This window comes from Octopus sinensis, linkage group LG2 (assembly GCF_006345805.1).
Source record: "Octopus sinensis linkage group LG2, ASM634580v1, whole genome shotgun sequence".
NCBI classification, from domain to species: domain Eukaryota; kingdom Metazoa; phylum Mollusca; class Cephalopoda; order Octopoda; family Octopodidae; genus Octopus; species Octopus sinensis.
Window position 1 is genome coordinate 42,942,764 of NC_042998.1, and position 26,264 is coordinate 42,969,027.

A 26,264-nucleotide genomic window follows, 5' to 3' on the forward strand; every position below is an offset into this window, starting at 1 on the left:
CCAGTGTATTCCGATTTTAGCCTAGTGTTGGACCAATAGTGGAGTGCCTGAAATTTCATAGCATTGAACTGCATGTTATTTTTGTTAGTCCATTTGTAGATTTCTGCAGTCTTATGATGTCCTCTAGGTTCCTAACTGCCTGTCATACTTTTGTGTCATCAGCATAACTGGTCATATTGGCTGACTGTACTGCAGAGAGCATATCTGAGAGGGTCACCACAAATAGTAATGGCTCCAGTACAGTTCCCTGTGGGACTCCGCTGAGAATTGGTGTTTCTTCAGAGTGAGCACCATTGGCTACAACTGTCTGTCTCCTGCCCTTCAGAAAATCATGCAGCCACTCTCCCAGTTTCCCAGTAATACCAATGTTTCGCAGTTTGTGACATATCATGCCATGATCAACCTTGTCGAAGGCCTTGGCAAAGTCAAAGTATACCATATCTACAGCTGACTTGTTTAGCCGTTGCTTCAGTACCCAATCAAAGTGCTGCAACAACTGTGTAAGGCATCTCCTCCCTGGATGGAAGCCATGTTGCATGTTTGTGAGAAGGTTGTTTTCTCCTAGGAATGTGATCAGTCTTTTTCTGACAATGCGTTCCATTGTCTTACTAACAAGAGAGGTCAGAGAGATGGGCTTGTAGTTTTTAGCATCTGCTCTGCTCCCTCCTTTATGGACAGGGCATAGCATGTTGGGAAGTTTACTACATGCAAGGACACTCTGAAAGATTATCTGCAGTGGCTTTGCAAGAGCCTCTTTACATGTCTTTAAGAGACCAGCTGGACTACAGACAAAGCTCAGCTATGTACCCTTGCACACAAGACCACCACTTACAGAATCTAGACTGTATGAAGCATGTGTACAAACAGCTATGCTACCTGGCAGTGAAACATGGGCCGTGACTGCTGAGGATATGCATAAGCTTGCAAGAAATGAAGCCAGTATGCTCCACTGGATGTGTAATGTCAGTGTGCATACACAACAGAGTTTGAGCACTGTAAGAGAAAAGCTGGACATAAGAAGCATCAGATGTGGTGTGCAAGAGAGACGACTGCACTGGTATGGTCATGTGTTGCGAATGGATGAGGACAGCTGTGTGTAAAAGCATCACACCCTAGCTGTGGTTGGCATTATAGGAAGAGCATCCAGGTGTAGAAACTTTGACAGATCAGATTGAAGCCTGGTGCAGCCTTCTGGCTTGCCAGTCTTCAGTCAAACTGTCCAACCCATGCCAGCATGAAAAGCGGACATTAAAGGACGATGATGATGACGATGATATATGTATGTATGTATGTATGTATGTATGTATGTATGTATGTATGTATGTATATGTATATATATATATCTATATATATATATGTATAACAAAGTGAAGTTGTAAGGTACCGTGTAAATATGTGAGGGGAATATGTTAAGAGGGGGATATGAGAAGGGAATATATATCTCTCGCTCTCTCTTTCCCTCCCTCCCTGGCCAGGTAACTTTGTACTTCCTCTGATGATGATGATGATGATGATGATGATGATGATGGTATGTAATTTATAAATGTTATGTGAATGATAGTTTGTAAACATATGAGTGTAATATTTAATTTCATATCATCATAATTATCATCATCATTGTTTAATGTTCGCTTTCCATGCTAGCATGGGTTGGACGATTTGACTGAGGTCTGGTGAACCAGATGGCTGCACCAGCCTCCAATCTGATCTAGCAGAGTTTCTACAGCTGGACACCCTTCCTAACGCCAACTACCCCGAGAGTGGTTGGCGTTATATTTATATATATATGCATGAGTGTGTGTGTGTATGTATGTGTGTGTGTGTCTGTGTGTGCGTGCATGTGTACGTGTGTGTGTGAGTGAAATTCTTAAAGCAAATATTATTTACAATAAAAATTTGCACAACAACTTCAGAAAAAATCTTCTCACAACAGTTTGCCTTTATTTGATGCCTCTGACTGTCACACACACTCACTTCAATTGTTTCCCTCTGCTAGCGTCACTGATGGGATAACACATCGCATTTTATTATGTGTAGGGTATATATAGGCACAGGTAAAGCTGTGTGGTAAGAGGTTTGCTACCCAACCACTTAATTTTAAGTTTATTTCCACTGCATGGCACATTGAGCCAGTATCTTTCCTTACAGACTTACAGACTGACCAAAGTCTTGTGAATGGATTTTGAAGATAGAAATTGAGAGAAGCCCGTCATATGATTTTTCTTTAAGTTATATTTAGGTTTTTTCTGAAGAGAGTTCGAGCTGGTTGCTAACAAAATGATATGACCTTCTGAGGCGAGAGAATTTTTGGTGTTTCTAAATATGTGGTTGAGTTGATGCATTGGTGTGTTGGTTGAGCTGTTGATGTGTGTGTGTGTATGCATGTGCACATGTATGTGCATGCATGTGTACGTGCACATGTGTATGCAAATGTGGACATGGGTCTTATGTGGGTGTGTATGCAAGCACGTGTGTGCATGCATGTGCACATGTATGTGCATGCATGTGTACGTGCACATGTGTATGCAAATGTGGACATGGGTCTTATGTGGGTGTGTATGCAAGCACGTGTGTGCATGCATGTGCACATGTATGTGCATGCATGTGTACTTGAGTGTATTTGTGTTTGTACATGTGTGTGAGCAAGTGTGTACAGGTGTACGTGCACATGTGTATGCAAATGTGGGCATGGGTGTGTGTGCACGTGTGTGTGTATGCATTACATATGTGCATGCATGTGCACATGTATGTGCACGCATGTGTACTTGAGTGTATTTGTGTTTGTACATGTGTGTGAGCAAGTGTGTACAGGTGTACGTGCACATGTGTATGCAAATATGGGCATGGGTGTGTGTGTGTGAGTGTGCACCTGTGTGAATATGTGTACATGTCTGTGCATGTCTCCTTGCTTTCACTTTACTTGATAGTTGTAAGGGAGTGTCACCTTTCATAAAATCAAGTTTGTTCATGTTGAATGAATTATTACCTTACTTGGAAACAGGTGTGGGTTGGTGGTAGGAAGGGCAGTCAGACATAAAAAGTCCACCTCCACAAATTCTGTCTGACTCATATAAGCAAGGAAAAGAGAATGTTAAAATGATAATGATGATGATGATGACATATGTGTGCATGTGTGTGTATGTGTGTGTGTGTGTGTGTGTGTGTGTGTGTGTGGATGCATGTATTATTCATTTATTTGCTTGTCCATTTCTTACACCTGACTTTTCATGCTAGCATGAGTTAGGTGGATATAAATTGTCGAAGCATTTTCTTTACAACCCAGTACACTTTCTGCAGCTAACTCTAACCTGTTTTCCAAACAAGGAAGTCTTTTTTTTTTATTTTGCACATTTTCAAAAGTACAAAACTATAATGGAAAATCGATCAAAGCTCATGTTGTGAAAGAATATAAACACTCTCTCTCTCTTTCCTTCCCTCCCCCTCTCTTTCTCTCTCTCACATATGCACAAATTCATTTTAACATCTACTTTCCCAAACTTACATACATCAGATAAGAATATGTTAGGGCAGAGCTTTCTACAGCTTGATGCATTCCTCATTGCCAACTCACAACTTTTTCCATCTATCAAACAACAAACAGCCTGGATATGCTTTCATAGCAGGCTGCATTATTAGAGAAGCCATTGTTTCCAACCAATGAATGAATATGTGGAGTCTTGAGAAATACCAGCTCTTTCACACACACAGATGTTAAATTTTTGAAATATATATATATGAGGGGGTACCCAAAAGTAACTAGAAATGTTCTCTCTCAGACAAACCCATTGTATTTCAGGCTTTTGCCGCTAGAAGCCACTTGATGCAACCCTCAGGCATCAGCCTGCCGACTGGTATCATCGGGTGAAGTCATACTGCCACATAGTGCATCTTTGTTTTGCAGTGCTTCTCCCATGTTCATTGACTTTTGTCATGGCCGAAACAAAGGAACAGTGTACTTCTGTGAAATTCTGTTTTCTGCTGGGGGAAACAGTTCTTATGCTTCAAACAGCTTACAAGGACACTGCCATGAGCAAAACACAAGTTTATGTGTGGTTTCCATGCTCAAGGAATGGTCACCTGCCACTTGAAGACCAACCTCATTCAGGATGACTTTGGCTTCACAAACAAATAAAAACATGAAAATTCCTGAACTGATCTTGGAGGGTCATCACCAAACAATGACAAACTTGTTGATATGACTGGTGTATCCTGGAGCTCCTGCCAACAAATTTTGAGCGAGGAATTGTGAATAAAATGAGTTGCGGCAAAATTTGTGCCTCACTTGCTCATGGAATATCAAAAATCATATATAGATATGTATAGTAATATTTTGTGACAACCAGTACTTAACACAATAAAGCTTTTACAAAGCTTTTACATTTTACTTATGACAATCTTTTTCTAAAAAAGTGAAACCGGTCAAGTGAATAAACATCTTTTAAAATTGCATTTTCAAACCTTCTTTCATATATATATGTATATATTATATGTGTATGTGTGTGTGTGTGTGTGTGTACACACACACACATAACTGGGAATAAGATAAAATTGAAACTCACCTCCTAAAAAGCTGTAGGCAAAGAAAAACCATACCAAGGTATCAGAAAAGCTTCCAAGTAAAAATCCTAAACTTAAGAATATACCACCAACAAAGCTGACTTTTCTTAGAGAAAATCTGCTGCCAAGGAAACTGGCTAATGGGCCTGAAAAATAAAAAGTATTTATTCTGAGAATTAAAACATAGAATGAAGATATTTAGATTGATAATGAAGTGTTTGTATTTCTTAGCATTGTGAATTAGATGTCAAAAGGTTTATAATATGTTATTTCAGACAGGTTACTAATTGACTGGATTAGTTATATAGAGGCTAGTATAGAAATTAGTCAGTGGTAAGGCAATCAAGTGGTGGTCTGCTATTGGGCAGGTCCCATGCACTATTTATAGGGCCTGGGTGTGTCTGTACTCTCCCCTGCTGCCGGTAATTAGATTACTGGAACTTTGGCTACCATGACTAGACTTGGGATGAACACTGGAGTGGTTTCCCATTGGTAAGGCTATTGCCTTACCTGATAGAAAACCTCTCCTTGACTATTTTCAGGGCCTCACAGACTGATGACATGGCTGGAATGTCTGAAACTGCAGCCTCCATTAACTATTTTGTTACTATATTTCTGTTGAAATACACTACCCTTTTCCTTTCTCCAATTAATTTGAATATAATGAAGAATTTATCAAAAATAAAATTCTCATTATTAAGCTGATATTTGGAACATAAATTAACATGAAATTTCAAAAGGATTTAAAAAAAATTTAGATCAATTTAAAACAAGAAGTTTGTATCATAGAATCAAGGGCAGTTGCAGGCATTTTGGTAATAAAAGGGTTAAGAGCACCTAAAAGTGAGGTTTAGATAATGACTATCACTGAATAGCAGGAACGGTGTCTCATATGGGCTTCCATACAGTTTCTATCAGAGAAAGTCAGGTATGGGGTCATGTACTGCTACAGCACATTGCCGCATTCTCCATTTATTGGTATTTGCTTCGGTCATTCCAGGTAAATTTTCAGCAGTGTCCCAGTCAGTCCTCATCTATGCAAGGTACTGTCATATCCACTGTACCCATGTTGCAAGAGCTCTCATCTTGGCTGAATCCTCAGAGGAGAAAACACAAGGATCCAACTTTGAAAATTGAGCAACATGACCAAACAGTCTGAGCTGATGGTCCTGAATTATACAAGTCACAAGTTTCTGTCTACCAAATTTTATTAATTTTGGTTGACCCAAAAGACATTTGCCCAATCTGTCAAGCAGTGGGGATTGAATCTAAAATCACATACTTTGAGAAGTGAACATCTTAATGATACAATGAAGTGCTTTGTTATATTTCAGAATTTCTCTCCATATCTAAAGTTTTCTTTTGTGATAACTTCATAGATAACAGAGACAACAGTATAGTTGATGATTCATGCTACATTTCTGCTTATCAAGATAATACCTATCAGGGTTACTTTAAAGTGAACAGACCAACCAACACAGAAGCCTGCACATAGTCACTAGATATACAGCAAAACAACTTGAAAAGGAGAACATGTTGGATAATGTAATCCTAGATACACAACACCCATGGAAAGGACAAGACCACGATTAGCGCACCCCTGACTGTATATCAACTGGATCAGGCTTGATCAGGAGCTAAACAACAAAAAGAACCTTAAAATGAGCAGGGAAGTATATACATATTTTTCTTTGCTTTAAATATTTTTGGTTTATCTTTTCTTTTACTTGTTTCAGTAATCAGACTGCAGTCATGCTGGGGCACTACCTTGAAGGGTTTTTAGTCTAACAAATTGACCCCAGTACTTATATATTTTCTATAGTCTAGTATTAATTCCATTGATCTCTTTCGTGGAAACATTAAGTTAGAAATTCAACACCTGTTTTCAAGTGGTGTGAGGGGGCACCAACAGAAATACAAAGCTATGCACACACACACACAAACATACAATGGGATTCCACAAAATTTCTTGCTACCAAATTCACTCACAAGGCATTGGTCAGCTCAGAGCTATAGTGAAAACACTTACCCAAGGTGCCTTACAATGGGACTGTTTGAAACCACATAGTTGCAAAGTGAGCAATTAACAATGCTACCTTGTCTAAATAGAAGACAGTTGGAATTTCTACAGCCTGAACATTGAGAAATGCTATAGACAGGGGAAAAAAAACTTAGAATACATAAGACCCTTGTAAAAAATTACATTTTCCTTCATAATTATATTTTTAAAGCATCAAGATGTTTATGCAGTATCCTGCTTTGAGATTTTAACTTTAAGACTTTGATAACATCCAGAATGAAGAGAACAGAATGACAAGAATCAAATAAAAAAAATGAAGATTGACTGGACTATTAACTTCATACTTTTGCATCAATTTTTAAAATAAATTTGAATGCAATTTAAACATATGAGGGGGCACCCAAAAGAAACTGGAATTTTGCAATATTATTTTATTTGCAATTCCTCGCTCAAAATTCGTTGGCAGGAGCTCCAGCCCACTTATGAGTAACAAGGCAGCAACTGGCCAATCAATGATGTATATACATTGAATATGATACACAGATGGCTGTATTACCTTGAAATAGTATTTTGATACATCACTGTAGAAATACATCACTGTCACATTATCAAGTTCATCAATTGTTCGGTGATGGTCCTTCAAGATCAGTTCATGAATTTTTATGACGTTTTCATTCGTTCGGGAGGTCGACAGTCATCCTGAACAAGGTTGGTCTTGAAACAAAAAGTGACCTTCCTAAAGCATGGAAACCACTCATAAACTTGTGTTTTGCTCATGGCAGCATCCTTGTAAGCTATTTGAAGCATGACAACTGTTTCGGCTGCTGATTTCTTCAGTAGAAAACAGAATTTCATAGAAGCACACTGTCCTTCATTTTAGCCATTGCAAAAATCGATGAACAGGGGAGAAGCACTGCAAAACAAAGACACACCACGTGGTAGTACGATTTCAGTGGATGCTGCCAGTCAGCAGACTGATGCCTGAGGGTCATATCAAGTGGTTTCTAGCAGCAGAAGTCTGAACTACAACAGGTTTGTCCCACATAGAATGTTTCTGGTTACTTTGGGGTACCCCATCACATATCAACGAAAGTAGCCATATAAGACTGGCGTGAAGAATGGACCAGTGGGCAAATGGGCAAGAAAGTTAGTTCTATGTTTTACAATCAAGGTACCAGCTTAACGAATTGTATACACTTAAATAAGAAAAAAACTTGATGCCAGCCACAGAATTTAGTATTTGAAATTATGAGTGCATACCAAAATCAAACTGAAGTTAATTGTACAAATGATCTTCAGTATAAGCGGTAAAAGCGTATCCTCAAAATATAGAAATATATTTACCCCAACTTCACTTTAATTCATTTCTACATGCTACCATTATAACTTGATCAGGACTCAGTAGAATGGCTTAGATTGTAATGAAATACAAACACTTAGTCCAACCGAAAACTAACTGGTGAAGCCAGTTTCTAAACACAGTCACAATTCCTTAGCTGCAATCCTTGTAGAAAGGAAGATGAAATAAAATTAATGAATAGGGAAAATTACAATCACCTAGTCATATTGCTTAATTGTTCTAATTAATATTACCAACAATGTTTACAACACATAGAAGATTATTGAAAAGTTAAAATTACAACCATCTATTTTTTTGTTAATGAAATCCTTAACCAAAATAGTATCAAGAATCATTTTTATATATCAGTATGTTTGATTTTTAATATTCCATTTTTTGTGGTGTTACTTAGCACAATATGAAAGTTTTCTAGCCATCTGAATCAACTGTTTTCTTGACCTCTTAAGATAACTAGCAAATGCTACCCAATGAGATAGTACTCAGAATTTAGATGAGTAAAACTCACAGAGGGGATAACAAGGGACTGAGACTTCTGACAGTTTGCTGTGCTTGAGAAGACATGTCAAACTAAGTAAAATCATGGCTGTCTTTGCATACAGATATGTCCCCTACATTTAGCAGAGTGATCTTAACCTTGCAGGCTTGTGGCTACTGGTGCCACATAAAAAGCACCCATGTGAGTTACACAGGTAAATGCACCAGTACTGGTGCCATATAAAAGAGCCCATGCTGATGCCAGGGAAAAGCAACCAGTATACTCTGGGTTTATTTATTATCCATAAAGGACTATACATAGATGGGGACGGTACAATCGGGGAACATAAAATAATAAAAGACGAAGAAATTAAACAAAGAATGAATTATGATAAGATAGGTGCAGGAGTGGCTGTGTGGTAAGTAGCTTGCTTACGAACCACATGGTTCCGGGTTCAATCCCACTGCATGGCACCTTGGGCAAGTGTCTTCTACTATAGCCTCAGGCTGACCAAAGCCTTGTGAGTGGATTTGGTAGATGGAAACTGAAAGAAGCCCGTCATATATATATATATGTATGTGTATGTGTATATGTTTGTGTGTCTGTGTTTATCCCCCCAACATCGCTTGATAACCAATGCTGGTGTGTTTACGTCCCTGTAACTTAGCGGTTTGGCAAAAGAGACCGATAGAATAAGTACTAGGCTTCCAAAGAATAAGTCCTAGGGTCGATTTGCTCGACTAAAAAGGTGGTGTTCCAGCATGGCCACAGTCAAATGACTGAAACAAGTAAAAGAGTATATTATAATGAGGCGCAATGCCCACTTGACCCACCGAAGTGGAGTGGTTACATTTTGTCAGTCTTTTCCTTTAATTGATTTTCTCAAAGCTTATCAATTTCAGAATTACAACTGAAGTTCACAAAATTTACAAAAAATAAATTTCACAGAAATTTCAAAAAAATAAATTTCACAAACATAGTGTTTGTCAGCACTTTTTCCACTTTTCCATAAATTTCAGAGATAGACTATTTTTCTTTTCAGCTCCTCATAATCCATTTACTCTGTCAAGTGGTTGGCATTAGGAATGGCCTCCAGCCATAGAAACCATGATAAAATGGACATGGAGCCCAGGCATCTCTCCAGCTGGCCAGATTCTGTCAAACCGCCCAGCCCATGCTAGCTTGGGAAAATGGACATTAAATGATAAACAAAACTAAATCCTGAAAGACATTCAGTCTTGTATTCTCTAGAGCAGAAAAATTAGCATAGATGGTATTTATTTTGGTGTTTCAAATTTCAGAGATCAAACTTAACTAAAATTCAATTGCGTTTAATTGTTGTATCTTTTATCTTTTACTTGCTTCAGTCATTTTTGACTGCAGCCATGCTGGGGCACTGCTTAGCAGGGTTTTAGTTGAATAAATCGATCTCATGGCTTATTTTTTTAAAGCTTTGTACTTATTCTGCTGGTCTCTTTTGTTGAACCACTAAGTAATGGGGATGTAAATACAATATCACCAGTTGTCGAGCAGTGTTGGGGGACAAACAAAGACACACGTACATAGATATATACATATATATGCACATATATATATATATATATATATTTGCATATATATATCTATATCTATCTCTCTATCTCTCTCTCTCTCTCTCTCTCTCTCTCTATATATATATATATATATATATATATAATATATATATATATATATATATATATATATGCAGCAAGCTTCTTTCAGTTTCTGTCTACCAAATCCATTCACAAGGCTTTGGTCAGCCCAAGGCTATAGAAGATACCTGCCTAAGGTGCCTCACAGTGTGACTGAACCCAGGATCATGTGGTTGAGAAGTAAGCTTCTTACCACACCTGTACCTATCATAAATTTACATGATTTTGTAATTTCTTTAGATACTTTCAAATAACGTAATTTATTAACCTTTACTTAATGGGTCTTTATAGAATTCTCTCTCAATTAGAAAACACCATAAGCAAAATGACTTGTGAAGGAGAATAGAATAGAAGTATGGTTAACCAATATAATAGTATTCTAATTCAATTCATGCCAGATTAAGAAATATCTGAGATGCTAACAGAAAAGTAAAAAAAAATATAATGACGTTAACGAAACAGAATTAAAGTCATTTAGGACTGCAATAATAATTCTTCCAACTAGAAGTATAAAGCCTGAAATTTTGTGGGGCAGGAGAAGTCAATTACATTGACCCCAGAGTTCAACTGATACCTATTTTTTCAAGCATGAAAGGGTGAAAGACAAAGTCAACCTCAATGAAATCTGAACTCAGAATACAAAGATGGAAAAAAATGTTATAGGGACTACAAAAATAATAATAACGGTTTCAAATTTTGCCACAAGGGCAGCCATTTTGGGGGAGAGGAGATAAGTCGATTACATCAGCCCCCAGTGTTTCACTGGTACCTAATTTATTGATCGCCGAAAGGATAAATAATGATGGTTTAAAATTTTGCCACAAGGTCAGCCGTTTTGGAGAAGGGATGGGTCGATTACATTGGTAATTAATTTATTTCATTGGTACTTAATTTATCAATCTCAAAATGATGAAAGGCAAAGTTGACCTTGGTGGAATTTGAACTCAGAATGTATAGATGGACGAAATACCACTAAGCATTTAGTCCAGTATGCTAATGATTCTGTCAGCTTGCCACTTTAATCTCCTAATATAATAATAAGCATAGCTTTTTTTTTTATATATTTGTATATATATATATATATATATATATTTGTCCAAAATCACAGAGTAAGAGTAAGATGGAGTAGGAGAAAGAGTAGTATAATTGAAGGGAAAGGAGAGAAAATAGTAATTCAGTGAAGGAGAAGTAGTGAGAGTAATAGCCCTGACCGAGAGAGTGTGAGAGAGAGAGTAATAGCAATGGAGAAAGGAAGGGGTGATAGATGAATAAGAAAGGTCGGGGTGAAAAAAAATCAGCATTCCAACTCTGTGTGTGTATGTAAAAGGGAGGTATGTGAATGTTTGTGTGTGTGTGTGTGTGTGCAATGGAAATGGGATGGTGAATGTTCAATGCTAAAAAGAAAAATCAAACAGCATTTCAACTCTGAATATATGTGTGTATGTGTGTGCATGTACAAGGGATCTGTGATTATTATGTACCTTATTTTATACTTTATTATATATAAAATACTACAATTAGCTGTCATTTTTGACAGCACAGAGTCAGCTAGTAATAATAATGATGATGATGATGTGAATTGTGCAGCTGATTGTATTGAATAAATGTTTATTCATTTTTCTTTTTAGTTAAATGTGATGAATATGTTGTATTTAATGTTGAATGAACAACTAAATGTAACGTTATATTAAAAAATGTAATATAATGACAGCATAAGAGATTACAATACATACCACAGAGTAACCGGAGCGCACCAGATAAGGAGGTTACCCAGGCAGTTTCTGTTGAACTTTTGTTAAACTTACGTAGTAACTCCAAATATAAAATACCACCTGACCGTTCTTGACCACCTTTTCAAAGAGAAAGCAGTGACAGCTGTATTATTATTGCATTTGTGGATATGTAGAATTGATATTCAATGTCAACTAAATACAGTACTGGTTACTTTACACAGAGAAATATTGTTTTTAAAATAAAGTAAGTAGTTGTGACACCACATTTCTGAAGATATTTAGTTTAAATCTGTTATTCACAAACAATTTCGTTATGCCATTTCATTTAAAAACACTATTTTTATATATCGTCTCCTAAAATTATCTAATTTTTGAAGAGCATTAAAAAAATTGAATAAAAGAAAACCAACCTTTCTACTTTAACCACTTAGCACTCAGTTTATTCTGTCAAATGTAATGCTTATTTATTCACATTGTTTTTAAATAATCAAGCATTATCTCGTAGCTTTGAGATTTCAATGATGTGATTATTTATTTTTAGAATGACATTGTAAGGTAGGTGTGAGAGGCTGAATCTGGCCAGTTTGAATATAAAAAAAGGTAGATTATCTTGGCTGGGTATGGCTGGTTTAAATCCTAAAGGGTTAAACTAATTTTTATTGCTCAGCATGAAACAAATTTATTTACTATTTAATTTCAAAATCAATAAACTGTATGTCTGTATCTGTCTTCCTCTCTTCCATTAGCTATACTTACTCTTTTACTTGTTTCAGTCATTTGACTGTGGCCATGCTGGAGCACCGCCTTTAGTCGAGCAACTCGACCCCGGGACTTATTCTTTGTAAGCCCAGTACTTATTCTATCGGTCACTTTTGCCGAACCGCTAAGTTATGGGGACATAAACACACCAGCATCGGTTGTCAAGCAATGCTAGGGGGACAAACACAGACACACAAACATACATGCACATACATATATATACATATATATGACGGGCTTCTTTCAGTTTCCGTCTACCAAATCCACTCACAAGGCTTTGGTCGGCCCGAGGCTATAGTAGAAGACATTTGCCCAAGGTGCCACGCAAAGTCTGAAATATAACTGTTTTGAACTCCTACATTGTCAGATATTAATTCAACAAGCATCTTTTGACAATTCTAACCTGTAATAAAACAAAAAGTTAAAATACAAACTGCTAACTGAAGTTGTAGATTTTCTTAATTACCTCTAGCAGGCCCTTGTAATGAAGGAATATTGTTTTAACTTCTACTTTAGCTTAAGAGTCACTGTGGAGCTTATAATGAGCAGTATACACTGGTTTTAGAAATGTATTTCGAGATGCTATTTCTTCTTTGTAAAATGACTTAATGGTGAAAATCAGCTTTGTTTAATGTCCTAGGCATTTGACAATAACTTTCTTAAAGCTGTATGAATAACTAAACTAATAATAAGAGTCTAGAGATGTTGGCTTTTTATGCAATAATAATCTGATAATTGCTTCTGTTCTTTATACTAGTGAATCAAATAATGGCAATAGGATATTGTATTATCTCTCAAGAGTGAACTACATGGAATTATTTAATAAGAATCTGTTCTACAACAACTTGGATATCTTGCTGTTACCAAAGAAGAAAAGCATCATCCATGCATATTAATCAAGCACAGGTTTCAGTGCTGTGCTTTCTAAAGCAAAATCTTTTAAGTGCTCTGTATAGACATTAGCTATTATTGATGATAATGGTGAACCCATAACCTTCCCATCAACTTGTTGGTGTATTTCATTTTTCATTTAGAAGTTAGTAGTTTGTATGCACAATGTTAACATCTCCATATTATAATTTATGGAAAATGCACATGGATTGAATGTTCAAGCCTCAAGATCACAATAACCTATGTAAATGGAATCAGATATTACCAATTACAGACTGCTTTAAAATATATTATCTTGATCTGGCATATGCAAGTGAGGTAGTATTAAATTAAAATAGCCATCTTTTTATGTTACTTAGGCTGCTGCTGAGGTAATTTTTGTCTCACTCTGATATTGCGATTTGAACACAATACATCACCACCATCATCATCATCATCGTTTAACTCTGTTTTCCCTGCTAGCATCGGTTGGATGGTTTGACCAGGAAGCCAGGAGGCTACACCAGGCTCAAGTCTGATCTGGCAGTGTTTCTACAGCTGGATGCCCTTCCTAACGCCAACCACTCCATGAGTGTAGTGGGTGCTATTTACATGCCACCAGCACAGGTGCCAGGGGAGGCTGGCAGCGGCCACGATCGGTTGGTGCTTTTTATGTGCCACTGGCATTTTACAGGATGAACAAGGCAGCAACTGGCCAATCAATGATGTATATACATTGAATATGATACACAGATGGCTATATTATCTTGAAATAGTATTTTGATACATCACTGTAGAAATAGAAAGGTTACGAAAATATATTCATAAAAATAGTCCTATGTTGAGAATTATGGCCATGAGCCCAAAGTTTGACTCATCTAGTGGAAGTAAACGTACGCATTTTGTTAATTATGCTAAATGTCAATGTTGAGTTTGTTATTATTTGAGAAAAGCTTTCTTTATCAAAATTCCATGTGAAGACTGCTCAGTTGGCACTGATGGTTTAATAACAATCAACTCTATTAATAAATATAAAAGGTCGTAATTCTATTATATGTATTGAATGCTCTTTAATTTGCTCACAGTGAAAAATTACAAATATTATACATGTGCATGTATTCATGCAGGCACACATGAAATTGCAAACTTCAGTCTTACAAAGCAACTATGATAACATTACATAAATTAGAAGGATCACATTTTAAATTGATACTTACCAATTATGGCATGTGTAAGGGCACTGGCAAGAACTATAAACCAGCCCCAACCACCATCAGGTGCCTTCAACTCACTGGTTGGTTTGGTTTCTACCGGATGCACCTTTTTTGAATAAGTCTGACTGTCTTCACTTTTTTTCAAGCAATTCATTTTCCTTGTATTTATATATCATAGAACTGTAGATATAAACATTAGACATAAATCAATAAGTCTGAATAGTTGGTGCTGTATGCTGATTTAGGTGTATTTACATCATTTGTCTACAGTGAGAAATTTTCTCCATGAAAAAACACAGTAAATGGTAATAACATTGCATAAATCAAAGTATCTCTTTACATACATTAGTTTTTGAAGAGCATTCAAAAAATGGAATAGAAGAAAAACACTTCTATTTTAAATTAATTTTTATTGTTCTGCATCAAATAAATTTATTTACTAATTACTGTAAATCCTCGAGTATAATCCACATTTTTTTCCTATTTAAATGTCAAAATCCCTAGTGTGTACTATATACGAGGTTAAAAATGGAAAAACATTTTCTAAGCAATGTCTGAATCTCTATTTGCTGTCCAGCAATGTTTATTCAGAAGCATTTTGTGATGTCGGGTACGAAAATACCTTAGGCTAAGCCTGAAAGCAATGAAGTCATAAAAGAATTGTCCATAACTTGCAGTAAGCAACATTTATTAAAATAAAAGTATTCAGAACACAGAATAACATGTAACAAAAACAATTTGCAAACATATTTACATTCTCATATAACAATTAAGAAGATTACCATTATTGTATTACATATGCATGGAAGTGTTTGTTCGACTAAGTGTTGCTGGCTTAATTACACACAACTCAAGTTAGAGAAGGGGTGCGTATTATACACAAGGTTTAGGCTTTTCAGAGATACATCCCACTAAAAGTCCCCTGCATATCATACTCAAGGGTGGACTATACTTGAGGATTTATGATAACTTCAAAATCAATAAATCCTATGTCTCGATTGTCTTCATCTTTTCCATGAGTTATATCCACAAGTCTGAAAATAACTGATTTGAACACCTACATTGTTAGATATTGGTTTCATATTTTGGCACAAAGCCAGCAAGTTCAGGGGAGGGGTTAAGTCAATTACATCGACCCTAAAAGGATGAAAGGCAAAGTCAACTTTGGCAGGCATTGAATTCAGAGCACAAAGACAGATGAAATGTCACAAAGAATTTTACTCAGCACACTAATGATTCTGCCAACTCACTGCTTTCACTTTGTCAGATATTAACTCAACAAACATCATTTGATATTTCCAATCTGTAATAAAACCAAAAGTTTAACAACAAACGGCTAAGTGAAGTTGTAGATTTTCTTAATTTCCTCTGGATAATCCTTGCAATAGAGCAGAGTAATAGGGAATATTATTTCAACTTCTACTTAAGCTTAAGAGTAACTATGAAGCTAATAATGAACAGTATATTTTGGTTTTAGAAATGTATTTTGAGAAGCGATAAGAGATTCTTTACTTGAAAAGTAGTTGAAGATTTGTGACAAGAAGGACACCCACTCTAAAACAATGCCTCAAAATATTCATCAAACCCATATTAGCATGGAAAAATGTATGCAAAATATATCTAAGAGCTTAGAACTCAAACTCTATTTTGCTTCAATGACTCATATTGTCGTTCAATGCTTGAAATGAAAAGTAGATAAACAGCAGACAACTGATGAAGGGTTGTTCTTTATGTTACTTGTCCTGTTTTCCATTTGTTTTTCTCATTGTTTGTGTATTGAACTCATTTGTTTTCGTATTTCATGTTGTTTACTGTTGGTGCATGTGCATATATATATATTATTTATATTATATATATTTGGCCCTTCTGTTTATTCTATTGGGTTAGCTCTTTTACAGCATAAATCAGATATATCCATGCAAAATTTCATTACCCTTAACTGTTTTATACACCAATCTATCTTTAGTTAAGGAATGTCATGTTTGAAACTATTTTCTATTAAAATTCCAATTTATACCAGCATGAAAGACAGGCGTTGAATGATGACGATGATAATATGTCAGGTTTACTGAGGCAATATGACTTGCAGAAAATACCATTTCTATTTTTGAACATCATTACTGGAATAACCGTGAAATTTAATTTCACAGATAAAGGATTAAGATTTCCTTTGTTCTCTTCATATTCTTTATTCATCAAGAATATTCATCATATTCTATATTCAAATGAAAAGTAAACTCAAATTTATCTGCTCTCAAATGTCCAGATACAACACACTTCATACATTTCACCTTCCCAGTACAAAATATGAGCAATCATTTGACTTTTATCATAAACAGAAAAACAAAAAAAAAAATCCATTTTTTTCCCACTCTTTTATAATTTCTCATATAGTGCTTTTAGTATCATTTACTATATTATCATATAACCAAATTATACCATTTAGTTCTCTAGCTTGAATTCATTATCCTCTAATTTATATCAGTGTCACATTTACTACAAGAGATAATCCTTGTTATCACAGCAATTTAGCAGTTACTATTCTTGGCCAAGGCAACATTACTTAAGCTTAACCATTTTGAAAATTCCACAGATTCCTCTATATAAAAGCTTTACACCAGATAATGAGTTTCAAGTTAAGAACAATGGATAATTTTTAGCTTCTTTTGTCTTGGCAATGTAATTATTTTTGTCAGATTGTTCCATAGCTAATTTTAATGTTTGCTGTTATTAGGAACATTAATAGCAATAAATAAATAAATAAATAAATAAATAAATAAATAAATAAAATAGAATAAAAATAATCAGAACCACTTAAATATGAAGTTTTACTGTTCAGCTTTGATTTTTTTCAAAGTGTTTCACTTATTTTGACTTTATGATGTCTCAAACGCCACTGGGAAGAACAGAAATGCATTGGATGGGGTCTACCTGCAAATCAGTGGTCCAGCCTTGTCACACTGATCCTACTTGAGAATTTCTATGGAATACTCAACCATTCTACACACTTATTCAATGAGTATGTTGTCTGGTTAATCAAACAACTGGATTCACATACATCAATATCAATGTGAGAATTCATCATCATCATTACCTCCCTCTCTCTTCATATATATATATATATATATATCCCCCAAATGGAGATGAATATGCTTTATCTACGCTTTGTAGTTTAAATTGGATGCGGAATGAAACAATTGTAGGAGATGTTAATTAATTAATAAATTAATTTGTATCCATTGGATCTCTCTATTTTCAAACTTAATGTAATTATATACATATATGTTTGTATGTATGTATATCCATCCATCCATTTATTTATTAATATTTAACATAAGTAACAGAGTGATTCAAGGTCTGAGAGCTTTGTGCGTTGGTACTTATATTAATAAAAATATAGATATTTATATCTTGTGTTCTATATTTCCTGTTTCCACCTTTATATATGTATGTATGTGTGACTGTGTAGTAAGAAATTTACTTCCCAACCACATAATTTTGGGTTCAGTCCCAATGTGTGACACCTTGGGTGAGTGACTTCTACTATAGACTCAAGATGACCAAGGCCTTGTGAGTGAATTTGGCAGATGGAAACTGAACGAAACCAATTGTGTGTATATATATATATATATATATATATATACGTGTGTGTGTCTGTGTGTACGTGTATGTGTGGGTATGTTTGTGTTACTGTATCCTTGCCCTGATATCACCTAACAATTGTAAACTTGTATCCCTATAATGCAAGCAGTATCCTTTGTTTCAATCTTCTATGTCTAGTCATAGGGAAATATTACCTTACATGAAAACAGGTGAGGTTTGGCGACAGGAAAGGCTTCCAGATGTAGAAAATGGACCTCAACAAATTCTGTCTGACTCATGTAAGCATGGAAAAGTGGACATCAAAGCGATAATGATGGTAATGATGATACATATAAATATCGCGATTTAAAGTATTTATTTCCAAATCTTATGAATAAATATAGTAGTCTTAAGAATAATACAAAATATAAATCTTGTGTTTCTAAGAGATTATATCATCAATTTTGCTCCATAGTTTATCCTATGAATGATATAAAAGGTTAAGCCTTTGAAATTGTTAAAAATCTAAGCATTAAAACTAAGTATTACGTAAATAGACTGACTGTATCAGGTATTAATCAAAAAATGGAAATTATTTGAATTTATTAACAAAAAAATGTTTATTTTTTTTCATTGCCTTTTCTTTCAGTCTTAGCTAAACATAAACCCCAGAATGTAAACCTTCTTGTTATTTAACAATTAATGATGGAAAAGGTATATTTATTATACTTTGAATCAATCACACGTAATCTGTTACCTGTGGGGTTTTATGAATGAAATGAGTGTAAACAAAAGCCCCCTAGTTTAAGTGTGGAAGTGGACAAAAGCTCTATGGTTATATTTTTTGATTTTTTTTTGTTGTTTTCATCTTTTACTTGTTTCAGTCATTAGACTGAGGCCATGCTGGGGCACCACCTTGAAGAACTTTTAGTTGAATCTATTGACCCCAGAATTTTTTTTCCTTTTCCTTTGCTGCAGTCATTATAGACTGTGGCCATGCTGGGGCACCACCTTAAAGAATTTTTAGTCAAATGTAACGATCCCAGAATTTTTTTTAAATGATTTTCAACAAGCACATGAAGTTAAGCCTAGAAGGTATCTCCACATGCTAGAAATAATAGCCAAATCATTTGAAATTTTTTTATAATCCCATTCGTTTTTTTTATCTTGTAAAAACCTTTAAGTTGACCTTTTGAACTTTCCTTGACCATTGAAGGTCTAACAGAATTATGCTGCCAAAGGCTAGTCATTCAAACATAATTCTATCATTTTCATGTTTCTACACATTTCTTGAAGTAAATGCTTTGCCTTTTGTTAGAATTCAGACAATATGTACATTGAGGAGTAAAGAATCTTGTGTTCTGTTAATCTATTATGGATGTTACGGTTGATTTATTGGCACTACTAAAGGCGGTGTTCCAGCATGGCCGCAGTCAAATGACTGAAACAAGTAAAGTAAAGATAGATAGATAGATAGGAAATTCTTACTATTAACTGTCAAAAGTAGCGAATTAGTTAGACTGACAGTTAACATGCTTTGGAATATGTAAATAAGTTCCTTTGCTTTTGAGTTTAAATTCTACCCTCGCTGACTTTGGCCAGGAGTCGATACAACCAATTGGTCCGTTTCCTCAGAAATTCGGCCTTGTAATAGATTAAAATTAAAATTTTAAAAATTGCTATTAATGAAAAGGAAACGAGATTTGTTAATGCCTGGCTAACAAGCTCAATTGTACTTTGTTCCTGTTAATCTACTTAACCGAATTTTTTAATAGTTTAAGAGATTACATTATAAAATACCAGTTAGTTTCCCCCACCCCCACCCACCATAGTAGATGTGGTTGTGTAGTAAGAAGCTTGCTTCCTAACTACATGGTTCTGGGTTCAGTCCAATACATGACACCTATTATAGCTTTGGGCCGACCAAAGCCTTTGGGTGGATTTGGTTGATGGAAACTGAAGGCAGCTCATTGTATATATTCTTTTATTCGTTTGTTTCAGTCATTTAACTGTGGCCATGCTGGAGCACTGCTTTTAGTTGAACAAATTGAACAAACCAGGACTTCTTTTTTTGCAAGCACTTATTCTATCGGTGTCTTTTGCCAAACCACAAAATTACGGGGATGTAAACACACTAACATCGGTTGTTAAGCGATGGTGAGGGACAAACACAGACACAAACATATACATATATATGATGGGCTTCTTTCACTTTCGGTCTATCAAATCTACTTTCAAGGCTTTGGTCAGCCCGAGGCTGTAGTAGAAGGATACTTGCCCAAGATGATACGCAGTAGGACTGAACCCGGAACCATGTGTTGGGAAGTAAGCTTCTTATCAGACAGCCACTCCTGCACCTATACGCACACTAGCACTGCATCCCAGCGTTGCCTGGGAGTTATGACCTACAGGCACATTGTATTATTTGCTCCTTTCTCATGGGCAGAATCGGCACAGCTGATAGTTAATGGAATAATGGAAGTTATTGTTTGTTTAACAGTGAAGGGTGAAGGTACAATTTGCATGAAAGTGCTTTCTGTTCTGAAGAAGTATCAGAAACTATGTAATGTTTCATCGTATAAAAGAGGGTTAATACGATTTTGTCCAGAAATCACATTTTCAATATTTAAATTTCCCCCTATCCCCACTGCAATTTCTTAATTTGTAACTTTTTTTCGAACTTTTTGTTATCTATGTCAAAAAATACAGAGATTACGAATCCAGGAAATATATATATATATATATGTATATACATACACACACACACACATATATATATATATACATACATTTGTTATAGTTTAATTTTTCTTAAAGAAACACTCAATGTCCCTTCCACCACTGCACCCACCCATCACCTAGCAGCTCTCAAAAAGCTAAAATCTCCCAATCTTTCACTTTTTGCTGATGTTTCCCGCATGTGTAGAATTCTACTGAAACAGTAGACTTAAAAAATACTAGACAACCACCAGAAAACCTGATATGCTAGAAACAACAGGTAAATGGCATTATTTCTGAAGAAACTTTCCCGTTCTCCAAAAGCTGAAAGTGAAACATTGGGAGTATGTAGCTTTTTGAAAGTGGTAAGGTGATGGGTAAAATTCTTAAAAATTCATCCTCTCTGTTTTTTCTCCATGGATTACCAAGAATGAAAATTTGAAAAAAGTAAACAATGAATTTGGTGTGGAGAGGGAAAAAATTAAAATATCGAGAACGTATTTTGTGGATGAAATGGTAATCTACTGAATCGCAAACATAGGAATCAGGAGAAATATAGGAAAAAAATAAGGGACGGGGACGGAAATGTCACCTCGAACATGCTAGAAAGAAGAGATAAAGAACTTGATTTCTGGGAAAACTTCCTTTTAAGTTTATATCAACGATCAGGTTTTTAAATATGCTCATCGTAAACACTAATTACACAATAGAAAAGATTATTTCAATTGGATTTGAGCTGTAAATTTGCACGTGCACACTGCAAGAAATATCAAAATTCACACAGAAGTTTTACCTAAAGTGTGTGTATGTGTGCCAAAGGAAGTTATTTTATGGTATTCTTTCATTTGAAGAAGCAAAGTTGTCAAAGTTGTCAAAGTGAAAAGGCGACATTTGCTTTGAAGTAAGAGGAGAAAGTATAGGATGTATGTGTATATGAAATGGACGTGTGAGAGAGAGTGAGCGAGTGAAGGTGTGTTGTGATGTATGAATTTTTTTGCATGTGTAAGTGGCATTCACTTGCTCTCTCTCTCTCTCTCACACACACATTATCTTTCATACACATGTACATAGCGGAGGTAAAGAATATGTACACCACCCGTTTCAAGCGTAACCCCAATCCTAAACACCAGGAGTGCATATTCTTTACCTTCACCCATAAATACATATGCATATATCTTTTTTGTGAGTGAGAGAGAGAGAGAGTGTGTGTGACTAAATTTCCTCGTAACATGTAGAAAAATGGATGTCTTTTAATGCAATTTTTTGGGTTGTGGCTTATTTTAATACAATATTCATGTGTACATTTTCATAAATGTTTGTCTGAGTAGAATTCTACGCATGTGTTAAACATCAGACAAAAGTGAAACATTAGAAGCAAATCGAAATATTGTCTGAATATGACCTGAAAATTGTGCAACCCAACATAGTTGTCAAGGTTATTTTAGGTGTAAAAAAGAGTTGCCGAATCAAAAACATAGTTTATTTGGTAGATAGATAATAAGCAGGTTTCTTTATTGTAATACGGATGTGACTAATTTGGAGAAACATTACTTTCATTATTCACACATCGTCACCCTCATAATACAACACTTTGTAATTTCAGCTCAAATTGAAAGTGTGAAACTATTTTCATTTTCTAATAGTTATGCTATAAAAAAATGGAAAGTCACCAATTTAGCAAAAGTTATTATGTGACACCAATGTAACAAAGTACAGAAAGTCAACATTTATTTGAAACATGTACTAAATGTTATAAAATTCACAATTGAATATCACGGTGAAGAAACTGAAAGTCAAAGAAAATTCAGAAGGCATAATTCAATTTTTCATATAAAATTAATTTATTTTTACAATTTTGAAACGAATGCTGAACAAGTGTATAGAAAGGAAGATGCTGTTGTACCATTAATTTTAAATATTTGCTGAAGGATGTATGTAGCAAGATATAAATGAATTTGATATTAACTACATATTTTTTAACTGTGTAACGTTATAGGCTGTAGAATAAATACTAATGCAGTAAAAAGGTTGTGCGACATTGATACAGTGATGAAGAATACAAGGACTGTTAAAAAAAAAACATTACCTTGAAACTGGTTAGAAGGAGTGGAATAACATTTATGTAATTATACTGAAAGAGCAGCTGAGGCTTTCTACTTGGTCAAGTTTCCGAATTTGTTATAACGAGAATAACCCTTTTTTTTCAGATATATTAGTGAGTATTGTGAGTGGTGCTAAATCAGCCAAATCTCCATGTAGGTAGTATTTCAAAGTGAATGATGTTGTTTGTTTCAACATGTTTCACAGTTGGACGTGAGAAATTACATACATTAACACACACATAGATTAACGCACACCTGAAGCCTATCTCTGTCTGTGTGTGTATTGGACGTCACATAAATATATGTATACGGACAAATACATACACCATCATACACATATACTTGTCGGTCATTGGTCTAATTTAAGTAATGAATATACGAACACACTCATATAGAAAATGTGACATCCCTGTCAACAAGGTGATGACATAAAATGTCATTTGCAATAGGTGACTAAAAGAAAATGACAATGTTAAATTTTTGTAATGCAAATATGTGAATGAAAATATAGTTTAGTTGGTAACCAAAAGCCTACTGAATCTTTTGATACCCATATGTCAAAATCAGCAACTTGGTTTTGGAATGCATAAGGAACATATGCGCGCGCACACACACACACACACACAAACTCTCTTTTATATATATATATATATAATAATAATAATAATATTAGGGAGTAAATCCAAACTTACAGGGAAAAATTAGATTTAGGATTAAATTTAATTTTATAGTATAAATATATATATTAAATTAGAGATAAAACCACTATTAGACAAATCAAACAGTGAAAATCATAAACCAATACATAGAAATAAAATTAATAAAAAATATATAAAATATAAAATTTTAAATTTTAAATTCAAAATTTTATATTTTATATATTTTTTATTAATTAATTTTATTTCTATGTATTGGGACAACTGGTGCTAGTATGTATACGTGCCCGTAAGTTAGCGGTTCAGCAAAAGAACCTGATAGAATAAGTACTAGGCTTAACAGAAAAAAAAGGTTGTTTATTTTAACACCCAACCACCAAAAAAAAAAAGTGTAATACATGTAAAAAAAAATGTGTATTAAACGAATATGAAGACAAAAATTTGCACCAATAAACTGGAGGGTGGGGAGAGGACTTTTGGAAAATTCACAAGTTCCAATTTTTTCCCTCATAACTTTTAGGAAAATGGATATCTTTCAATGAAATTTTATATAAATACCTTTCAAATGGCATAGATTATGATTTTTTTAAAAATTCGTGTGGAAAACTGTTTTTCCGAGGGTGTGGGGAGAGAACTTTTGGAAAATTCACATGATCCGATTTTTTCCCACATAACTTTTAGGAAAATGGATATCTTTGTTGTATAGTGAAACTGTATGCCCCTCCCGGTAAAGAGTGGTAGGAGCCAGCCATTATAAATAGACCAGTAGCTGGTCATCAAGAGAGGGTCGAAAGTCAAAGAGTTGAGAGTCAACAGTTCTAGTCAGTGTCTTATGGAGCTATCAGTGATAGTAAGACAAAAGTTAGTATATTACTATTCCAATACGATGAGATACAACAGTATCCAATGACTAGTAACTTTTGTGGCTACTAGTGTAAAACAGCAACAGCACAACAGCAGTCACACATCACACCAGTGGGAGGAACCCACTTTACAACAATCTTTTAATGAAATCTTTATATATAAAAGTGAAGTTGTGTGTCTGTCTCCTACGATCTAGATTCCTAACTACTCCCACATTTTGCGGTGCAGTTTAACCAAAACCGGGTATCTTATAGTCGTGATTCATATCGAGCCCTTCTGGGTATTAGTGCGCGTCTACGATGAGTCTACAATTTAAAAAAAAATTTACCATCATTTTTTTCCATTTTAATGCATTTTTCTTGCTATTATATAAGGGAAGTAACTCTCTAAAAATGTCTACGATGAGTCAACGATTTAAAAAAAAATTTACCATAATTTTTTTCCCATTTTTAATGCATTTTTTTGCTATTTTTTGGCTATAACTCTCTAAAAATGCTTATATAGTTATTTCCCTTACAAACCCGAGCGATACTGCTAGTTTTATATAAATGCCTTTCAAACAGCATAGATTATGATTATAAAAAAAATTGTGGGGAAAATTTCTTTCCAAGGATGTGGGAGAGGACTTTCAAAGAGAAAAAATTCATAAATTACTTTTTTGTTTTAGTGTACTCTTTACTTTTTTACATGTTTCAGTCATTTGACTGTGGCCATGCTGGAGTACCACCTTCAGTCGAGCAAATCGACCCCAGGACTTATTCTTTGCAAGCCAGTACTTATTCTATTGGTCTCTTTTGCCGAACTGCTAAGTTACGGGGACCAGAACACACCAGCATCGGTTGTCAAGCGATGTTCAGGGACAAACACAGATACACAACATATACACACACATACATATATATATATACATATATACGATGGGCTTCTTTCAGTTTCCGTCTTCCAAATCCACTCACAAGGCTTTCGTCGGCCCAAGGCTATAGTAGAAGACACTTGCCCAAGGTGCCATGCAGTGGGACTGAACTCAGAACCATGTGGTTGGTAAGCAAGCTACTTATCACACAGCCACTCCTATGCCTGTAACAGAAAAATGTTTGAAAAAATTATTTACATTCATTTATTCTTCATTTGAGTAATAGAAAAAGGTTTTAAAAAAGACCCCAACGGTGGAGATGCAATAAGAACAACTAAATCGCCCTTAACTTTTTTTTCCATAGTGAAACCATATTCAACACTGTATTTATGAATTTGTTTCTCTCACCATGATAGATGTGATCTTTTTAAAAACCTTTTTCTATAATTCAAACGAAAAATAAATGAATCTAAAAATTTATTTTCAAACTTTTTTCCATTACACTCAAGTAAAAAAATAATATATGAATTTCTTTCTCTTCGAAAGTCTTCTCCACACCCCTTCGGAAATACAGTTTTCCCCACGGATTTCTTTGTAATTGTAATCTGTGCCGTTTGAAAGGTATTTATATAAAATTTCATTGAAAGATATCTATTTTCCTAAAAGTTATGAAGGAAAAAATTGGAACTTGTGAATTTTCTGAAAGTCCTATCCCCACCCCCAGTTCGTTGGTGCAAATTTTTGCTTTCATATTCGTTTAAAACATGTTTAACACCTATTACACTTGTTTTTTTTTTTTTTTGTGGCCTGGCGTAAACATTAACCCCC

General features: G+C 34.9%; 1 protein-coding gene across 1 annotated transcript in view; it reads right to left on the bottom strand.

Moving 5' to 3' along the window:
• The window catches only part of LOC115232447 (monocarboxylate transporter 12), a 42,623-nt gene that overhangs the window by 10,678 nt on the left and 5,681 nt on the right, over nucleotides 1–26,264 (bottom strand). The window contains exons 2-4 of the mRNA XM_029802327.2: nucleotides 14,665–14,841; nucleotides 11,819–11,935; nucleotides 4,560–4,703 (exon numbers count right to left, since the gene is read on the bottom strand). Coding sequence (XP_029658187.1) covers nucleotides 4,560–4,703; nucleotides 11,819–11,935; nucleotides 14,665–14,815 — 412 coding nt within the window. The 5' untranslated portion in view covers nucleotides 14,816–14,841. The remainder of the gene's footprint in view (nucleotides 1–4,559; nucleotides 4,704–11,818; nucleotides 11,936–14,664; nucleotides 14,842–26,264) is intronic.